The sequence below is a fragment of the Sapajus apella genome, unplaced genomic scaffold (genome assembly GCF_009761245.1).
Source record: "Sapajus apella isolate SASKATOON/1434 unplaced genomic scaffold, GSC_monkey_1.0 scaffold47, whole genome shotgun sequence".
Lineage (NCBI taxonomy): Eukaryota > Metazoa > Chordata > Mammalia > Primates > Cebidae > Sapajus > Sapajus apella.
Window position 1 is genome coordinate 9,853,764 of NW_022436987.1, and position 21,870 is coordinate 9,875,633.

At 38.0% G+C, this 21,870-nt stretch overlaps 1 protein-coding gene across 5 annotated transcripts in view; it reads left to right on the plus strand.

The window, feature by feature from the left end:
- The first annotated feature begins 3,324 nt into the window (after positions 1 to 3,324).
- Positions 3,325 to 21,870, plus strand: part of PDE3B (phosphodiesterase 3B) — a 207,790-nt gene continuing 189,244 nt past the window's right edge. For 4 of the 5 annotated variants that reach the window (XM_032241017.1, XM_032241020.1, XM_032241021.1 and 1 more), the window contains exon 1: positions 3,335 to 4,654. In XM_032241017.1, coding sequence (XP_032096908.1) covers positions 3,677 to 4,654 — 978 coding nt within the window. In that variant the 5' untranslated portion in view covers positions 3,335 to 3,676. Of the gene's footprint in view, positions 4,655 to 21,870 lie in introns of all 5 variants that reach the window. The other variant, XM_032241018.1, reaches the window with a different exon arrangement.

Here is a 21,870-nt window from a genome sequence, read left to right on the forward strand (position 1 = left end):
ATGCTGGGGAGATAAAGAATACTGTAAGAGAGAGAAATGGAACTAGAAGAATGAGAAATAAACTGTGAGAACAAACTGAGACAACCACACAGTGGGGGCACTCTAGAATAAAATGACTTTCTTTTTTAATTGTCCTAACACATTGTTCTCAACAGTTCTTAATCAGATATTTATTCTTTTGTGCTATTTAATAGTCTATGGGCATACACTCTATCTCCCAGATAAAGCTGCAGCTCCAAGAAAGTTCTAAAGCAACTGATATAATTTAAAAAAATGTTCCAAATAGAATTTAGCACAAAGCTCTGCATATAGTGGGCACTAAACAGCCACTTGTTGAAAGGAACTAAAAGAGTGAATCAAAACGAGGCTCAGATTCTGAGATGAGTATTAGCTGGAAGGAACATAGGTATTGTTAACATACTTGGGCAACAGAGTTGCCATTGCACCAGGAAAACAATGATCCTTTCTATGCTAGAGAAAAGCTTGTCTAGCATTTTTTTTTTTTTAAATATAAGGCTGTAAATGTGAATTATTTAATTATTTGAAAAACCTTATAAGGTTTTGCATATATCTTCAGGGATTACTCTAGTTTTATCAATTTGGAATCTCAATGATACTGGTTAATTAACTGGCTATTTCTGAGTTTCTTTGATATTTAAAATTTGTCAGATCACTTTATCCTGAGAAATTAGAAAAAAAGAAATACACAGGGGCTTGCATTATCTTAAAATTACTTGAGAGCTGGGTGGTAAGGCCCAGGATCCCATGTCATGGTAAACCAGGAGAGTGGAAAGATGCACTAAGAAGTGGGGATATCATGGGTCAAGACGTGAGGGAAGGCAGTCAGGTAAAATGAGGCTGGGGTAGAGCACTGAGAGAAGTCAAAGGCATACTGTGACTTTAGGATTTTTTCATGACAGTAATGGTCATAAATTCTTGAACCTAAAGAACTAAGTAATTTTATTGGTTGTTTAAGTTTGGCAAGGGAATAATTAAATAATTTGACCTCTAAGAAATGCAGCCTAGTAATAATCGTTGACAAAGACTGTAAACAGAGAAGGGAGTTGCTATAAACATAGCTAGCTCATTCTTTTTGTGCATATTTTTAGTTAAGTAAACTTCTGATGGTCTTTGGTCACGTCCTTACATTTTATTTTAGAATTCTGTCAGGTGCTGGGTTGGCCTTCAGACGGATGCACTCTGACTATGGGTTATTGAAAGAGTTGGGGTGTTAGCCTTATAAAAACCTAAATAACAGCTAAAAGAAGGCTAAAGAATTGGGAAGTCAGACAATTTTGTGAAGAGGCCTTTGGATTTTATTTTTCAGAAAACAGTCTTTTGATACAATCCCTTTATTTTTACTTGTCAACACTGAGGGTTTGGTTTAGTTTGGCAGTATAATAATATAAAAGATTGCTTTTGGCAACCTGAAAGGTGAGTCTTAAGAATGCCTATATATTTTTGGCATACAGAAACGAGAGCTTTTTGAGACTAGAAGGGATTTCAAAGGTTATCTAAGTTAGATTGCTTCATTTCACATTTGAGAAGAACAAGGCCAGTAAAAGTTACAGGACTGTTTAATGTCAGGGTATGAATGGCTAGACCCAGACAAAAACTCACAAAGCTGGATTCTACTCTCCTACTGTTTCCATGACCATGCCAATCCTACTTTAGATGACAACTTCAGATTAAATGCACACACACGCACAACTACATATATACATACATATACACACACACTTTTTAATCTGAATTTGTTCTAATTTTCAAATCAATTTATTATTTCCTATGGAATTTATAATGGGAATTTCAATAATGCTGCTGCTAGTTTTGTTATGCCCTTCTATACAAGCTCAAAATGTATCCATTGTTTTTTACTTTAGTCTTTAACTGGTGGTAATGAGTTCTATGCACATCATATAAAAATGCGTTTGCTGAGTTTTGCTGAAATGAGCACTTTTTTTTCCTTTCAATTGTCATGGGGATAAAAAGACCTTATGAATTTTTATCTTTTAGGACAAGCATTTGGGTAATCAATCAGAAAAGAAAAAGCAAAGGAAAGGGAATTCTGGAACGTTTTCATTTTGGTCAAATTCTTGCGCTACATTTCTCAGTGACTTTTGCTATGCATGTGAACTATAATCATACACGAAAATGGTCTGTTTTAGGTCATGGCTGTGGGCAGAGATTAATTGGTGAAAAATGGGCCTGTTTGTGGGATTTCCCACACAGTAAGGTTTCTCATCTCCCTGGAAAAATGTGGAATTAGCTCTTTGAGAAATGCAGTCCGGTCATGAGGTTGAAACGAGAGCTTCGGGAGGGAGGCACAGTTCACTCTCTAAGGCAGTTACGATTGGTTAGATTCCAGAGCAGTCCCTTTGGTGTAGCAAAGTTCTTTTCTTCTCACTTTCAAGTCCTTGTTTCCTAATGTTGCTAGTTTCACCAGTACTTCACAGATAGCATCTTATTTGGCTTCTTTCAAGGCCAGCTGATCCAAACTGGGGAGTGGTCTTGGAGAGGATTCCTAGTTCTCCCCACTCCTCCATCTAGAACATGCTGTTACAGTGAAAAGGCCTTCAATTTGGACAGACCGCTTGCGACAGCAAATCTGTGCTATGTGGAAGGGGATACAAGACGTGAACCAGTAGGTATGTATAGCAAGGGTGCAAAGTGGAAGACGAGACGTCAGTTCCTCGCCTGTGAAGATGGATGGATCTTGAGCAACATTCCCAGAGTGCACTCCACGTGCATGCTCCTTCCTAAGAACCACTGCAAAGATCCTGGGCCTGCTGCGTGGCCCAAGAATCCACGCTGCTTTTGAGGCCAGGTCTAGCCACAGTGATCAGGGTTTCTTCGCCATAGCCTCGGTGGTGGCTGGCCCTCATCTGGTCAGTCTGAGGACCCACCCTGAATGGGACTGAGGTTAGAGACACCTCCCTTCCCCTTCCACCCTTAGCTTGGCATCCTCACTAAGCACACCCCTTGGGGACCACAAACGCCCTTTCCAGAAGACCCCAGTAGTGACCTTTGGGAGTCTGGCTGGGTGTCTGACTTACCCTCAAAGGGAACCTGCACGCCTGGGGTCCCAGGATGGCGGGCTTGCCCCTCCCTTTCCAGGAAGACCTCTTCCTTTGCTCTCAGTCCCGGCCTGTCTTCGGACTGCTGCCGCCCCGCTCTCCACCGCCTGGGCACACAGGGTCGGCAGGGTCCCGGGCTCAAGTCCCTGTTGGGCGCCGCGGCGCGGGTGGCGGCGGGACAAGGCGCGAGCGCGCCCTGGGCGCGCGCCCGGCCGCGACAGACACGGGGGAGGAGCGCCCGCCCGCCGCTTGCGCGCCCAACGGACCAGGCTGGGGCAGTGAGGTAACTGTTGCAGCCAGCGGAGCTGGGAGGCGACACCGAGTCTCCAGTCCGGAGAGGTGCCCGAGGGAAAAGGACGCGGCAGCACAACGGGTCCCGGAGAGAAGCCCCTTCCGTCCCTCTCTTCAGCCAGTATGTCCCGGAATCCGCCGCTACCCAGTCCGCGCGGCGGGGATTCCGGGCCGAGGCGGCGGGCGCAGCCCTGACGCGTTGTGAGTCGGGGGCGCCCCGGACGCTGGGGCTGGGGTCTGGGAACGCGAGCGGCCGCTACGGTACGAACGGGGTGTGCTGAACCCCGTGACCACCCCCGGCCCCGGCCATGAGGAGGGACGAGAGAGACGCCAAAGCCATGCGGTCCCCGCAGCCGCCGGATGGGGCTGGCTCGCCCCTCGAGAGTCTGAGGAACGGCTACGTGAAGAGCTGCGTGAGCCCCTTGCGGCAGGACCCTCCGCGCGGCTTCTTCTTCCACCTCTGCCGCTTCTGCAACGTGGAGCTGCGGCCGCCGCCGGCCTCCCCCCAGCAGCCGCGGCGCGGCTCCCCCTTCGGCCGGGCGCGCCTCTCGCTGGGCGCCCTGGCCGCCTTTGTCCTCGCCCTGCTGCTGGGCGCCGAACCCGAGAGCTGGGCTGCCGGGGCCGCCTGGCTGCGGACGCTGCTGAGCGTGTGTTCGCACAGCCTCAGCCCCCTCTTCAGCATCGCCTGTGCCTTCTTTTTCCTTACCTGCTTCCTGACCCGGACCAAGCGGGGACCCGGCCCGGGCCGGCTCGGCGGCTGGTGGTGGCTGCTGGCGCTGCCCGCCTGCTGTTACCTGGGGGACTTCGTGGTGTGGCAGTGGTGGTCTTGGCCTTGGGGGGAAGGCGACGCAGGGTCCTCGGTCCTGCACACGCCCCCAGAGGCGGCGGCGGGCAGGTTGCTGCTGGTGCTGAGCTGCGTGGGGCTGCTGCTGACGCTCGCACACCCGCTGCGGCTCCGGCACGGCATCCTGGTGCTGCTGCTGGCCAGCTTCGTCTGGTGGGTCTCCTTCACCAGCCTCGGGTCGCTGCCCTCCGCCCTCAGGCCGCTGCTCTCCGGCCTGGTGGGGGGTGCTGGCTGCCTGCTGGCCCTGGGGTTGGATCACTTCTTTCAAATCAGGGAAGCGCCGCTTCATCCTCGGCTGTCCAGTGCCGCCGAAGAAAAAGTGCCTGTGATCCGACCCCGGAGGAGGTCCAGCTGTGTGTCGCTAGGAGAAACTGCAGCCAGTCACTATGGCGGTTGCAAAATTTTCAGGAGACCTTCGTTGCCTTGCATTTCGAGAGAACAGGTATGTTACCCGGAAAGCGAGGTCTGGTACGCCAGCGGGTTCGGGTTGACCGCTGCAGTTTCTGAGTTGAATTCGCTTATTTGAAAGCATGTTAACTTTCAGAATGGAAAAAGGTTGGGGGTAGGGGGAGGAAATACTGTTTTATTCAGGAAAGGATTCTTAAAATGCAGGAAGCCTTTTAAAAATGCAGAAGCAAGTACCTTTTGTCATTGAATAGAAATGAAATAACTGCTAGTCACATTGCACTTTTTAAGGACTGTTTATGCAGTAGATGAGTTCGCAGAAGAATGAGGTGAATCATTTGTGGTTGAATAGGTTGATTACTCCCGCTTTTGGCATACTCTGATGTATATCTTTTTGGTGGCATTTATCTGTTTGCTGTTATAATAATGCCTGCCCAAAGATAACATACAGCCTTTAGAATGAGGAGATATATCTGTGAGTTTTAATAAGTGTGGTTTCGTTATTATTGATAATCGAGAGGAAAAATCTGAGATTTTGTCGTTACAAGAACAGTAATGAGCTTTAGAAATGAGACTTACTAATTTAGATGAAAAGACAGCAGTGTCGGTGAATATAGTGTTTTCCAGACTAATTCAAGGTTCTTTGTATTCGTTGCGTAATTAGGAGAATGTTTTAACAATTTAAACTTTAAATTTAGTAATTCCTGGAAAGATGCCAAAAGCATTTCTGTTTTTTCTCCCATAGGTTTACATAGTTTTGTTTTTTAAAAGAGATTGAAATCCTCATCAGCAAATGAGTTTACTTTTTTTTTTTTTTTTTTTTTTTGAGAGGGAGTTTCACTTATGTTACCCAGGCTGGAGTGCAATGGCACGATCTCGGCTCACCGCAGCCTCCGCCTCCTGGGTTCAGGCAATTCTCCTGCCTCAGCCTCCTGAGTAGCTGGGATTACAGGCACGCGCCACCATGCCCAGCTAATTTTTTGTATTTTTAGTAGAGAGGGGGTTTCACCATGTTGACCAGGATGGTCTCGATCACTTGACCTCGTGATCCACCCGCCTCGGCATCCCAAAGTGCTGGGATTACAGGCTTGAGCCACCGCGCCCGGCCGAGTTTACATTTTTATATAGTACTGGAAAATCTACCTGTTCTACATCACCAAGAAACTCAATACATATAGCTACTGTTATTGAGCATTTATGAAGTGCAAAACATTTTACATATATTGTCTCAAATACTCATAAGAACGGTGTTTGGTTGGCGCCATTAACCTCTATTTAGAGATGAGAAATCTAGGCTTATAGAAGTAACCCAACTTCACATGTCTAGTAAGTGGTTGTTCTGGGATTTGATTAGATTTTTCATTTTTCATTGCTGTGTTGTCTGCACAACTGACTGGTCAGTGTGGTGGTTTTAAGTAGGAGAATAAGTGCGTACACCACAGTTTTTCAGAATTTTTGGATTAGTGATATGTTTTACACTGGGAGCCAATATGTTGGAGACAAAAGTTTCTTGTCCTTAATGCATTCGATGCATTCGTCTCTCTTCTGTTCTCTTACCTCACTTCTTGTTTGTCTTCTTTTAGGAATAATCTCCAAGCTACTACATTGATTTTATGACATGTTGAACACTGATCTATAGTGTCCCAGTGACACAATACTTTGCTTGTTGAATTGGCTGCAGAGGCCACTTTTGTGGCCAACCACTTCAAGTTTTGTTATGTCTTTTTTTTTTCTCAGTTTACTACCAGTGATAATAGACAGTACTTTAGGAAAATGTGTGCCGGAAGAAAAATTTTTTGAGAGGATTTATTATGGAACAAGTAGTATCATCTATTTTCACAGAATGGAATTAACATTTGGCTTTTGGTCAAATGTGAACAAATTGCATTTTTTAACACTGTAAAATTGTTTTAGCGGTTTCATCACTTTTGTGGACAATTTTCCTGAACTTAACAGTTACAGTTTAACGTATTTTAATTGTAATTTTGTTGGTGTGGTTAATTCTGTCTGTCCTCTTGTAGTGGAAAATTTCTAGTCTTCTTAATCCTAGTGAGGTGCTTCTTCCATCATGGCAACCTTTTCCAACCTTTAGGTGCAGTGTTCTATACCAGGTAACTTCAATTATTATTTATATTAGAAGAAAATACAATTTGTGCTTCTAAAAAGGGTATATTTTCTTAGTGCAGAAAACACTTATTCACATTCTACTTTTAGTAGGAACATTTTTGCGCACTTAAAATACATGTGAATAGTTCAGGGTTTATATATGCTTACCTTATATTCAGTATCTACAAAATAATTATATTTTGAAATTACTAGAAAAAGGTATTTTTAACTTAGCAGATACTGTAATAATAAGAATTTTCTTCCCGAAGGCTAGCAGTGGATTTGTGCTTTTTGTATGCATATATATTATGTTAAAGATATTTAGAGGAAATCAGTACTTTTATGGGAGTAAAACATCAGGAGATTTCCTAATTTTCAAAGTGTTGTATATGACAATTGTAGAAACACTTTCTTCCTTCAGAAAGTGAGGGAAGATGAAAAGATTTTAGATAGTACCTGACATAGGGGAAAAAGTCCTGGATTCATAGGCAGAGGATTGTGGAGTCTTGGCTTAACTTTGTAATTTTAGAAAAGTCAGTGAACCTTTCTGAATCTTAGTATACCGTCAAATCAAGGGATCCTAGTAGATGAATTCTGTAAGACCTTCTAATTCTAAAATTAAGTTATATAATACCTTGTAATTTTAAAATTAAATTCTTTTAGTTTATACTTTTGGTAAGGTAGAAATAAAAATATAGTTAAGATGTCACAAACCAGTAATTCTTGAAGTTGTACTTATATGTTGAATGTTGACCTTGCTAACCTATATTTTCCAAGGTATGATAATTGAAAAAGGTGGCAAGTATCCAGTAGATTTTGGATAGAACTTTAAAAAAGTATATGGGGGTTCATTTTTAGGATGTTAACAAAATTATTACACTTTCATTTCCTTAAGAAGCTAAACATTTTTATTAACCTCTTTGAAAGCCACTTAAATTTTATGAATAGAAATGTTTTTAATTGTAAAAGAATGGATTTAAAGTAATTTTTAACTTCTGGGATGTTATATTACTGTGTTGAAAAATAATGGCACCTGTTTGTAAAACATTTGATTTAATAATTAGATTTATAATATTTGATTTAAATGCTGTATATGTGTCAGTTCAGTTCTTAACTAAGGTTTTTAAATTATTTTTTAATTTTTTTTTTTTTTTTTAGCAACGCATTTAGAGATTTGAAGCCCAAATCTAGTTACTGCTAAAGGTGTTCTGCTTTGATGGGTTAATGGAAAGAAGCACTGATTTTGTAGTCTGTCTGCCAAGAAGCAGCTGAAACTAATAGGAATTTTTAAAAATTAGTTGTCTGCATAGAAACTTTGAGTGGAATTGAAGGAACTATATTTCTATGCCATTTTAATTGCATATTCTACAGTGCAATTTTCAGCTTTTCAATGAGATCACTTTGTGTCTGACTAGGTAAATACAAGGTTTTGAAAGGCATAAGTTAGTGTGTGAGATATTTTTCTATACCTTAAGTGCTAAGTGCTTTCTAAATGGTTAGGTAAATATTTAAAAATTCCGTGGCCCTAATGCCCATAAGTATTACTTAAAGTGTTAATTTAATTTGAAAAAGGTATAAATATATAGTGTGAGGACTTTTTTTAAAAAAGAGAGTTTTTAAAAAATGTGTGATTATTTACTCACCTAAGGAATTTGCAAGGCATAACCCCCTGTTAATTTCTTTAAGAATACTGTAGCATTTGTGAAATTTATTTCATGGCTTCAATGAGTGAGTGTTTTATTCAAATTTCATGTTACTATTTTGTGGTAAAATATCAGCCTACATGGGAATTTTATACTTTGTTTTGTAAATATAGTATGTACTCTGCCATGAGTGTTATCTTTCAAAAACAGATATGATAGAGCCACTTGCTCTGTTTTAAAAATCTCTTATGGCATTTCATTGTCCACAGGATGCTCTTCAGGTCCTTGACTCTTGCTTGCGAAGTCCTTCATAATGTAATCTGCTCTTTGCCATTTTTAAAAAATATTTTATTACTTATGGGACACTCTCTGTCCACATACATCCTTGGTTTAGCATTTTGAGGGCTGCTTCTTGTTATCGACATTGTTGTGGATTTTTCACTTTTGATTTTACCATTCTCACTTTTTAAAATCTCCTTTAAGGAACAAATAAGATTAAGAAGACTTTGGGACAGTAAACCGATAATCAAATTTATATATAAGCTGAGAACAGAGCTCCGTTATACAAGACTGGGCCATATTTAAAAAGAAAAGTTGACAAACCATGTGAAGCAGAGCTGATGAGTATTTTCATTATAATATATTAGATAGTCACATCTCCATAATTTGTTTTTATGTACTTAGTGGAAGGTAACCGTAAGTAAAACCATAAAGTTTCCTCAGACTCTGTCCTCCTCAGTGGCAGGCCCTTCTCTCATTCTTTCCCTTTTCACTTTCAATTACTAAGTCAGCTTATTTCCCTAGCACACTCTTCTGCCTTCTATACCCCATCCAAAGCAAGAATTCATATTTGCTGAAAAAGGCTATTTCAGTATAATTGGTCATATAGATATACAAAATACAGGACAGGTTCAGAATTTATCTAATTGAAATCTTCTCATTGTATATTATACAAAGGAAATAAATTGAACTCCAGAGAGATAAAAATACTGGTTCAGGGTTATTCTGTGAGATATTTGGAAAACAGGGACTAGAACCTAGGTCTTTACTCCTAGTCCACTTTTGCTTTCCACAAGGAGCATATATACTTCCCATAATAGCTTCCCAAGTCTGTACTTAATTTTGCCAAGTATCTCCAATTATGTAAAAAAAGGCAATTAAAGGAAGTAGGTGAGAAGTGGGAGAGAGAGTCAGTTAAGAGGGACTCTTGAGAATCGCATAGTTCATGATGACCTTGATAACAAACTTCTGATACAGTTATTTCAAAGTAATTTGTAAGGATGCAGCTGGTCTCAAACTCATGTACCTACATTACATATTTATTTTATATGTTGAAGACAGAGGGGAGGGTCAAAAGGAAAGTAGGAAGAATGTAAGCGCATTGACTATTGCCTGCTTTGCTTAAAGGCATTCAATTTAAACAAAAGAAACTGAAAAACTGTTAGCTAAACAAAACGTTGGAAGAGCTGGGTTGTGACTGTGGGTGGTTCCTGACAGTTTATAATATTGAGTCATTGTTCACCTTGTTATTTACAATCTAATCTGTGCTTGTGGTTGTTATAAGCCTGTTCTTAGAACTTGGGGCAGAAGAGTTTATCTCCCACTGTTATTTTTTTCTTTTACAACCAAGAACTTTCCTTCTGTCATTGATTTACCTAGCAGATAACTTTATGGATCTCTCCTTCTCCATCTGCCATGGTACATTGGTTACCTCTTCTTTACATTTCATACAACTTGCATTCAGCAACTTTTTTTTTTTTTTGCGGGGAGGGGACAGGGTCTCACTCTGTTGCCCAGGCTGGGGAGCAGTGATGTGTGATCTTGCCTCATTGCAACCTCTGCCTCACTGACTCAAGTGATCCTACCACCTCAACCTCCTGAGTATCTGGGACTACAGTGCCTGCCACCATGCCCAGCTAATTTTTTTTTTTTTTTTTTTTTTTTTTTTTTTTTTTGTAGAGAAGGGGTTTCACCGTGTTGTTCAGGCATGTCTCGAACTCCTGTGCTCTAGCCATCTGTCCACCTTGGCCAAAGATGACCACATTTGCGAATATGTTACCTTAGTGGCAAAACGGACTTTGGAGATGAGATTAAGGATTTTGAGATGAAGAGATTATATAGGATTATCTGAATAGGTGCAATATAATCATGAGGGTCCTTCAAAGGTAGAAGAGAGAGGCACAAGAGATCAGAGAAGATTTGACAGTGGAAGCAGGGTTGGAGTAATGCAATGTGAAATGGACTCAACCCATATTTGCTAGTTTTGGTGATGGAAGAAGGAGACTCTAAGCCAACGAAAGCAGGCAGCCTCTAAGAAGCTGAAAAGGTAGGAAGTAGATTTTTTTTCCCTGAGAGCTCCCAGAAAGTATTGAAGCCTCACCAGCACTTCGGTTTAGTTTAGTGAGATCTATAATCGACTTCTGACCTGCACACCTATAAGATACATTTGTGTTATTTTATGCCTTTGAATTTGCGATAATTTGTTACAGAAGTGTATTAGTTTGCTAGGGCTGCCATGACAAAGTACCACAAACCAGGTGGCTTGAACAGCAGAAATGAATTGTCTCACAGTTCTGGAGGCTAAAAGTCCAATATCAAGGTGTTTCCAGGGTTGGTTCCTTTTGAAGGATGTGAGGGAGAATCTGTTCTATGTCTTTCTCCTAGCTTTCGGTGGTTTACTGACAGTCGTTGGCTTGTAGATGCATCACCCTCATCTTTTTCTTCATCTTCAAATGGCATTCTCCCTGTGTGTTCACATAGTCTTTTCCTGTACCTGTCTGTCTTTGTTTCCAGATTTTCTAATTTTCTAAGGATTCAGGTAATACTGAATTAGGGTCCACCCTGATTAGCCCTGTAGAGACCTTATTTCCTAATCAGGTTACATTTTGAGGTACTGAGGATTAGGAGTCAACATATTTTTTTTTGAGCGATACAATTCAACCCATACAAGTAGCAACAGAAAACTAAAGCTATGTAAAGTTGAATTGTTTTCCAAAATGGATGCTGAATATAAGTTGATGCATTTATATTTTTGCTAGCAGTGAATAAGAATGGCCCTGGATCCACATTCTTACCAACCAATGCTTCCGATTTACTGACTTAAGTTTTGCTAGTCTAGTGGGTATGAAATTTATTTCTTTGTGATTTTAATTTGCATTTTTCTAATTTCTAATAAGATTGAGTTTTTAAAAATATTTTTATGACCTGTGTTTCTTATTCAGGGATTACTTGCTCATGTCTTTTTAAAATTGGGTAGTTTGTTTTCTCATAATGTGTGTTGTCTCATGTGCTCTTTATATATGTGGACACAAATCCTTTATTAGTTATTTAGGTTGCAGATACCTTCTAGTTTTTTTGGTGCTTTTGGTAGAAGTTCTTAATTTTAATATTGTCACACTTATCAGTCTTTTCCTCTGATGATAAGACTCTGTGTGTCTTATTTATGTACAAAACTCTTCACCACTGGAAGCTGTAAGATAGATTCCTATGTTGTCTTAAACATTTTTTTTCATTTAGGTTATTTTTTCTTTCTTTTAAAATTGTAAATTAACAGTGTATAATTGTGTATACTTATGGGAAACAAAGTTATATTATGATTTGTGAATATAACATGAAATAATAAAAAACCGTCCTATATTGTCTTTTTAGAAGTTTAAAGTTTGACATGGTTTTCATCCACCTAGAATTGATTTATAGGCATGATGTAATGTAAAAATGAGATTCAATCTCATTTTTTATCCATATGGATATCCAGTCATGCCAATACAATGTATTAAAAAGTTTGTTTATTCTCCATTCATCAGTGCTTACTCTGTCCTATATCAAATTTCAATATATATATGACTGTATCTGGGCTCTATTTTGTTTTATTTGCTAGTTTATGCATCCTGTGTTAATTCCACACTGTTTTAATTTTAATAGCTTTCTAATAAGACTTAATTTCCAGTAAGTCCCTAATCTTATTCTTCTGCAACAGCATATTGGGTGACTTTGGATCTTTGTTCTCAATATATATTTTATAATAAGGTTGTCAAGTTTCACAAACATTTCTGTTGGGAATCTGATTGAAATTGCATTAAAGTTTGTGAACAATTTAGAGGAGAATTGCTTTTGATTGAAATTTTTAAGTTGTGCTTTTCTGGGAATTTATTTAATGTCACAAAAAATTTATTTTATAGTTCATAATATCTTTTATTATCGATTTAAGTCTTTCAGTCTCTGCATTTAGATTTATTTCCTCTTTTTCATTCCTCATGTCATTTGTATCTTTTCTGTTAATCAGTTGCTCCATAGTATGCTGTCTCTTAACCTTTTCAAAAAATGGATTGGTGCTTATTTTCTGTTGTTTATTTCAGCTCTTACAGTTATTCTTTCCTTTTTTTTTTTTTTCTGCTTTCTTTGAGTTTACTTTCTGGCTGTTTTTCTAACTTTGTAAGTGGAATGCTAAGCCTATTAATTTTGAGTCTTTTTCCAGTGTATGCATTTAAGACCATACATATCCTTCTAAATACTGCTTTGGTTTAATTGCAGAAGTTTTGATGTGTGGTATTGTTATTGTTCAACATTCTAAGCATTATTTAATTTTTGTTTTGATTTCCCTTTTGACTGGTGAATTGTTTTGAAAATGATTTCTGATCATGTATAGGTTTTCTATTATTTTATTGTTATTGATTTCTGATTTAATTTTTTAGTGGGTAAAGAATGTACCCCAACATATTCATTTTCATAAGTGTTCTAGAAGAAAATATATACACATTCTTGTATTGTTAGGTACAATGTTTGTTAGCTGTCTGGTAGATAAAGGTTATTGAATGGCCTTGTTACATCTTTTATATTCTTTTTATCTTGACTCATCAGTAATTGTGGAGGTTATTAAGAATCTCACTTTGCTGGTGGATTTGTCAGTTTCCCACCATAGATTGTAATTTGTTTTGGTTTTTGTGAACTGAATAAGATGCTTAGATTCTCCACCAGAAATGCCAATTTCAGTGGTAAAAGTAATACAGGCAATAAAGAAATGTAATCTAGGATCAGAAAAGAGGGATTATTACAAGATTTAATAATTACTGAGTGCTCGTTATACGCTAGTCTCAACAACCCTCTGAAGTAATTATTTGGACTCCATTTTACAGCTAGAAACTAAGGTAGGAAGGTGAATTAACCCCAAATAACTTACCTGGTATATGGAAATATATAATATGTTAAATGCCATTTTTTAACATAACAAGCCTTTAAGAACTCTCCCAGTTGGAAAAACTAAACCACAGGTTAAAATATTTAAAAATGTTTTTTGAAAGGAATTACTGAATTGGCACAAAAGTAAAAAAAACCTCAGATCCCCAAAAAGGAAGTGAAAGTGGGGATCCTGAGAAGTAAGCAGACACTAAAGTCAGCTTTCACCTGAGTTTCTGAGTATCCTTAGAGACCTTGAATATTTGTGTCTGCTTTGTGTGGCTGGTCTCAAAAGATAAAGCCTATGGTTTGTTCAAAGTGAAGAATCTAGTAGGAAACCTCTGCATAAAGTTGAGACCCCTAAAGTGCTAATACCCCCAATGTTATGGTGAATGAAAAATAAATATGGCCATGGAGATGGGATGTCTATTTTAATTGACCTTGGCAGAGAAAGGGATTAAGAGCTGAAATAAATTTCACCTGAGAATGTATAAACACAAGACAAGAGGGCTCTCACATATTTTTTGTTGTGGTAAAATATACATAACATAAAATTTACCATCTTAATCATTTTAAGTATATAGCTCCGTGCACTAAGTACATTTGCATTGTACAAACATCACCATAATCCATTTCCTAAACATTTTTTCATCTTCCCAACATGAAACTCCATTCCTATTAAATGGTAACTGCTTTCCTTCTCCCAGTCCCCTAGAAACCACCATTATACTTTCTGTCTTTATGAATTTGACTACTTTAGGCACCACATGTAAATGGAATCATACAATGTTTGCCCTTTTATGAGGGGCTTATTTTACTTGGCATAGTGTCTTCAAGGTTTATCCATATTTTAATATGTGACAGAATATTCTTTTTTTATGGCTGAATAATATTCTATTATATGTTTATACCCCATTTTGTTTATCCATTTTTCTGCTGATTGATATTTGGGTTGCCACGTTTTGGCTATTAGTGACATGCTGTTATGAACATGGGAGTTTGAGTCTCTGCTTTTACTTCTTTTAGGTATATGCCCAGAAGTAGATTTGTTGAAAAATATGGTAATTCTGTTTTTAATATCTTCAGGGCCATTATACTGTTCTCTACAAGCAGCTATAACAGTTTACATTCCTACCAGCAATGCACAAAGATTCTGTTTCTCTAGATCCTTGCCAATACTATTTATTTATTTTTGTGATAGTAGCTGATATGGTTTGGCTGTGTCCCCACCTAAATCTCATTTTAGTACCCATGATCCCCATGTACTGTGGGAGGGACCTGACGGGAGGTAATTGAATCATGGGGTGGTTACCATAATGCTGTTTTCATGACATTGAGTGAGTTCTTACAAGATCTGATGGTTTTATAAGGAGCTTTCCCCTGTTTGCTTGGCACTTCTCTCTCCTGCCGCCATGTGAGGAGGGACATGTTTACTTCCCCTTCTGTCATGATTGCAAGTTTCCTGAGGCCTCCCTAGTTATGTGGAACTGTGAATCAATTAAACCTCTTTTCTTTATAAATTACCCAGCCTTGGGTATGCCTTTCTAACAGTGTGAGAATGGACAATACGGTAGCCATCCTAATGGCTATAAAAATGGTATCTCATAATGGTGTTTCATTGTGATTTTGATTTGCATTTCTCTAATGATTAGTGATATTGAGCACCTTTTTATGTGCCTTTTGGCCATTTGTGTATCTTCTTTAGAGAGATTTCCATTCAAGTCTCTTGCCCATGTTTTAACTGAATTGCTTGTTTATGGTTGTTTATTCTTATTGTTGTAGGGGTTATTGATATATTTCTGAATATTAATTCCTTATCAGATGATTTATAAAAACTTTCTCCCATTCTTTGGGTTGACTTTCATTTTACTGATAGTATCCTTTGATGTCCAAAAGTTTTCTATTTTGATGAAGCTTAATTTATATATTTTTTCTTTTGTTGCCTGTGATTTGGGTGTTGTATGAAAGAAATCATTGCAAATTCAGTGCAATGAAATTTTCTGCCTGTGTTTTCTTTGAAGAGTTTTATAAAAGTTTTAGTTCTATTGTTTAGGTCTTTGATCCATTCTGAGTTAATTTTTATATACAGTGTAAGGTAGTGGTCCAACTTTATTCTTTTGCCTGTGGATATTCAGTTTTTCTAAGACCATTTGTTGAAAAAGCTGTTCTTTTAATAATCTGTCAACAAAATGTTGGCTTCTTTCTTGATAATTATTTGACAGTACATGTGAGGATTTATTTCTAGGCTCTCTGTTCTGTCATTGGTCTATATGTATGTGTTTTTGTCAGTACCACACTGTTTTGATTATTATATCTTTTAGTAAGTTTTGAAATCAGAAAGTGTGAGACATCAAACTTTGCTCTTTTTCAAGATTGTTTTGGCTGTTTGAGTGTCCTTTGAGATCCCATATGAATTTTAGGATAGATTTTTCTGTTTCTGCAAAAAACATCATTGGGGTTTATTTTTATTTTTATTATTATAAAAACAAAATTTACTTTGTTATTCATTTTTAGGTGTAAGGTTCAGTAGTGTTAAGTACATTCACATTGTTGTGAAAAAAATCTCCCTAACTTTTTCATCTTGCAGAACTGACACTCTATAAATAACAATCCCCCTTCCCCTGTTCCCTGGTAATCACCATTCAACTTTACGTTTTAATGAATTTGATGACTTTAGATACCACATATAAGTAGAGTCATAGAGTATTTTTTTGTGAATTGCTTATTTCACTTAGTATAATCATCTTTGGGATTTTGATAAGGATTGCCTTGAATCTGTAGATTGCTTTGAATAGCACTAGCATCTTAACAATATTAGGTTTTCTAATCCATGAAAATGGGACACCTTTTGATTTATTTTATATTAATTTCTTTCAGCAACATTTCATAGTTTTCAGTGTATGAGTCTTTCACCTCCATGGTTAAGTTTATTCCTAAGCATTTTATTGTTTTCAACGCTGTTGTAAATGGAACTGTTTTCTTAATTTCCTTTTTGAATTATTCATAGCGTATAACTGCGTGAAACTGATTTTTATCTGTTGATTTTTATATACCGCAGCTTTGCTGAATTTGTCTGTTCCAATAGTTTTTTTGTGGAATTTTCAGGTTCTTCACTTAATTTTTGATCCAAATTAGTGCTGCATATGTAGACTGAGAAACCTCAAGTAAAAGAAGTAAGAAATTTAAATTGGTCTCAAATTGGTAATGCTCTAAGACAATGGTTAGAAGCAAATTCATATTCTCCAAGGCCTCAAATAATTCCTACAGATAAAATTTCAAAGAAATTGAGCAGTGTCTAGTTAAAAATCCACAAATTGGTAAACTATCTGATGGTAAAGAAAGTTCCTGACTTTGTTGTGGAAATCAGAACAGGCAAGGAAACAAGGCACTATGAATAAGAACCTAAGAAAAAGTACACAGCAAAAACACATCCACAAAAGCTTTAGATTACATAAAATATAAAAACACATTTAATGTGCTTACAGAAACAAAATAGAAACCTGAAAAAATGATTGGGGGACAGGTGATTAAAAAAACTGTCACTGCAACAGATGCTGGAGAGGATGTGGAGAAATAGGAACACTTTTACACTGTTGGTGGGAATGTAAATTAGTTCAACCATTGTGGAAGACAGTGTGGCGATTCCTCAAGGACCTAGAAATAGAAATTCCATTTGACCCAGCAATCCCATTACTGGGTATATATCCAAAGGATTATAAATCGTTCTATTATAAGGACACGTGCACACGAATGTTCATTGCAGCACTGTTTACAATAGCAAAGACCTGGAACCAACCCAAATGCCCATCGATGATAGACTGGACAGGGAAAATGTGGCACATATACACCATGGAATACTATGCAGCCATCAAAAACGATGAGTTTGTGTCCTTTGTAGGGACATGGATGAACCTGGAAGTCATCCTTCTCAGCAAACTGACACAGGAGCAGAAAAATCAAACACCACATGTTCTCACTCATAGGCTAGTGTTGAACAATAAGAACACATGGACACAGGGAGGGGAGCACTACACACTGGGGTCTGTTGGGGGGAAATAGGGGAGGGTAAGTGGGGGGTGGGGAGTTTGGGGGGGGAAGGCATGGGGAGAAATGCCAGATATAGGTGAGGGGGAGGAAGTCAGCAAATCACACTGCCACGTGTGTACCTATGCAACAATCTTGCATGTTCTTCACATGTACCCCAAAACCTAAAATGCAATAAAAAAAGAAAACAAAAAACTGTCACTGGCCAAGTGTGGTGGTTCATGCCGGTAATCCTAGCACTTTGGGAGGCTGAGGTGGGTGGATGGCTTTAATCCAGAAGTTTAAGATCAGCCTGGGCAACATTGCAAAACCCTGTCTCTACAAGAAACAAAACATTACCTGGGCATGGCAGTGAGCGCCTGTATTCGCAGCTACTTGGGAGGCTAATGTGGGAGCATCACTTGAACTGGGAGGTCGAGGCTGCAATGAGCTCTGATTGTACCACTGGACTGCTGCCTGAGTAACAGAGTGATACTCTGTCTCAAAAAAAAAACACCCCCAAGCCCCAAAACAAAACAAGTAGTCATATAGGTCAACAGAATTGGAGAATAAGAAGTAAAGTATAGCTTGGATTTTATTGAAGTTCCAAAAGGGATAATAAAATGAAGAAGAAGAAATATTTGAAAAGATAATGGCTGGGCCGGGCACGGTGGCTCAAGCCTGTAATCTCAGCACTTTGGGAGGCCGAGGCGGGTGGATCACGAGGTCAAGAGATTGAGACCATCCTGGTCAACATGGTGAAACCCCGTCTCTACTAAAAACTACAAAAAATTAGCTGGGCATGGTGGCACGTGCCTGTAATCCCAGCTACTCAGGAGGCTGAGGCAGGAGAATTGCCTGAATCCAGGAGGCGGAGGTTGCGGTGAGCCGAGATCGTGCCATTGCACTCCAGCCTGGGTAACAAGAGCGAAACTCCGTCTCAAAAAAAAAAAAAAAGGAGAACAAATAATTAATATAAGAGGAAAAGAAGGCCAAAAAGGAAACTAGCAAACAGGACCAATACTTAAAGCATGTAAAAAGATAATAGAAATAAATCTAAATACTGCTACTAATCACAATAAATATAGAAACAAAAGCTCAAGTTAAAAGAAGGTAAAGATTTTCCACTTGGATTTTTAAAAAATCTGACTATAAACTCTTTGCAAACATAAGAATTTATTAAGGTTGAAAATAAAAGAATGGAAAAAGGACACAAGACACTATAATAAAACTGGAAAATATTAATATCAGAAAAACTGGGAAAATGCTAGAGAAAAAGATGATCATTATGTCATTATAAAACACTGAATTCACCAAGAAGATAAAATTTAAATTTGTAGATACCTAATAACATAAATATCTGTGTCTCTATATATACATACACATACATATATACATATACACATATAATTAATAACTATTTCCAAATCTACAGTAGAAAGCATTCCTTTTGTATATTATTTTATCTATGCCTTTAATTTATTCCTATCAGATTAATGTACTTTGATTATACTGTCTTAATTACCCTCTCAATTATTAACCCCCTTTTTTGAGCATTGCAGTGTGCTAGGTGCTGTAGGGGAAATACAAAGATAAATAAGATACGGTTCTATCCCTAGGGAGTTTATATCTAGTAGAGTCAGATGTGTAAACTAGCTCACTGTGAGACGCAATTGTGTAATTGCTGTGTTCCAGTCATAGTACCTCACTGTGGAAGGCAAAAGAGTGATCAATTTTGCTGGGGAGTGTTCTCATAGGCGGGTGTTGAACAATGAGAACACATGGACACAGGGAGGGGAGCACTACACATTGGGGTCAGTTGGGGGGAAATAGGGGAGGGACGGTGTGGGGTGGGGAGTTGGGGAGAGAGATAGCAAGGGGAGATATGCCAGATGTAGGTGATGGGGAGGAAGACAGCAAATCACACTGCCACATGTGTACCTATGCAACAATTTTGCATGTTCTTCACATGTACCCCAAAACCTAAAATGCAATAAAATAAATAAATGGGGGGAAAAAAAAAGAAGTCTTCATAGAGGAGGCATTTGAAGGATATACTGTATAAGTCTTGATTAAGTAGAGACAGGCATTAAGACTGGTAAACCATCTGATGGTAAAGAAAGTTCATGACTTTGTTGTGGAAATCAGAACAGAAAGCTAGTAAAGTAAGGAGTATAGAGTTAGTGTGGAAATGTTACTGGAAGACACTGGAAAAGAGTGGTTGAGAATAATGTATGGAAGATATTGAGTGCCATCCTAAACTTTTTGGTTGATTCAGTAGAAAATGTTGGAAGATTTTTCAGAAGAGAAGACATACTTTTTTTAGTTTAGAGATATTATTGACAGTGGGAAAAGTAGATCAGATAATGAAAATACTGGAAGCAGGGAGCCCATTAAAACCATTCATATGAGAGACTGAGAACAATGGGAGTGGAAAAGCCCTGGTGTTTGGAAAAAAGGAGGTATGAAGATTTTTAAAGTCTTAGTGTCCAAAAGTTTAGTGGTGTCATTAGCTAATGTAGGGAACACTGGAAGATGAGCTGCTTTGGAAGAAATGGTAAAGAGCTTGACTTTTACTGATTAATGCATGTTCCAGTTTTCACATGTGAATGCTTGCTATCTCTTTTGCGTCTCTAAATGGGATGTAAACTCCCTAAGTATAAGAACTAAGCATTTCTGTTTTGTGTTTCTCATTTACATTTTGGAGTTCACAATGGATATCTGTTATTATATTTACTCTTATTGTGGTTTCTTATAATAGTTCCATGTTAACCTTGAGTGAAGGAAAGAACTGTGGGTGAATCCCAATTTCCTACTGTCTTTGGTATTCTCATTAATAGTCAACTATTGTACAGTGGTGAAGCTAGACGGTTTGAGTTTAAATGTCATCTCTGCCACTTATAGAATGTTGAACAAGTTGGTTAACTTCTCTGTTACCTCAGTTTCTCTGTGCATAAATTAAAGGTAATAACAGTATCTATCTTACTGAAGTGAAATAGATGTGATACGAAATGTTGTGAGAATTAAATGAGTTAACCTGTACGTTCCTGGAATAGTATCTGGCACCTGGCAAGTTTTCAACAGGTTACTTGTTATTATTAATAGTTGAAATTCTCATCCTCAAATCACTTAATAGTTTATGCCAGTTTACTCCAAATCAATGGTAAAGCTAATTGAAATTTAGATCTATGAGACAATCCTTTTTTATTGTCTTGATGCTTCTTTTGGAACTGGTATTAAGCAAGAAAGCAAATCCTTTCCATAAGGGATTATATAGGGGAAATTCTTTCAGCAGTGGTATTTAGAACAACAAATAAAAGATACAAGGAATAATTTAAAAAGTGATTAAAAGGTGGATAATTTGGATTTATTTTCTTTTAAAGTTTCAGAGTTAAAGATTAAGAACCTTTGATCTTCTAGAAGAAATATGTGTCAGCTACTTCAATAATTTACTGCCCCATAAGCTTTTTGTTCCAGTTTGTCACTTTGAAATTGGGAGTACACTGGAAAGTCAAACAAATGTCTTTACCCATAATTCTTCCTTCACAGTTCACTGTCTGTTAAATATGTTGATAACTATGCAGCACCTCCCCAGGAATGGTAAGAGGGAGATAAGAGATATGAAAACAGAAAGAAGAGAAACTGTGTGTAAAAAAGTGACTCTTCCAACCCTCTTCCTCACTCCAGCCCATATTAGTCACTTTGCTTTACTGCTTCAATGTAACGCTTTGTTCCACTTTTCAGAAAAAGTCTTATGAAGAGCTTCTACCAGTTAGATGGTAATGGTTCAAAGCAGACAAAAATAAATACAGATAGGAATTTTTACTAATATATGTGGAAATATTTTTTCTTTAGGGGAAAATACCTACATACACATTACTAAATACGAGTATTTATCATTATGTAAGTCATTATTTGTTTGTATTTGTTGTAAAAATAATCAACATGTAGAAATAACTTTAATATCTGAAAATTCATTTCTCCAGCAACATTCTGCCAGGAGCTATGAGGGCTAGGAAAAAGAATCATATAATGTCATTACTTTTAGGAGTTTAATATGAGATAAAAAGTAAAGATTTTATTTTAAATAATAAAAAAGGCAGTATAATATTGTAGTGTTTGAGAGGTCTCAAAAAATAACACCCAAATTTCAAGAGGGGAGTAACAGGCAAGATATCAGAATAAAGGTGGTAACCTTTATTCCTGAGAAAGCTGTTATTGGAGGGCATGGCTTATATCTGCAGATAGTTTTGCTTTCTGATACTGAACCCCAGAGTTAAACAGACTTATCTGCTCATTAGCAGAATAG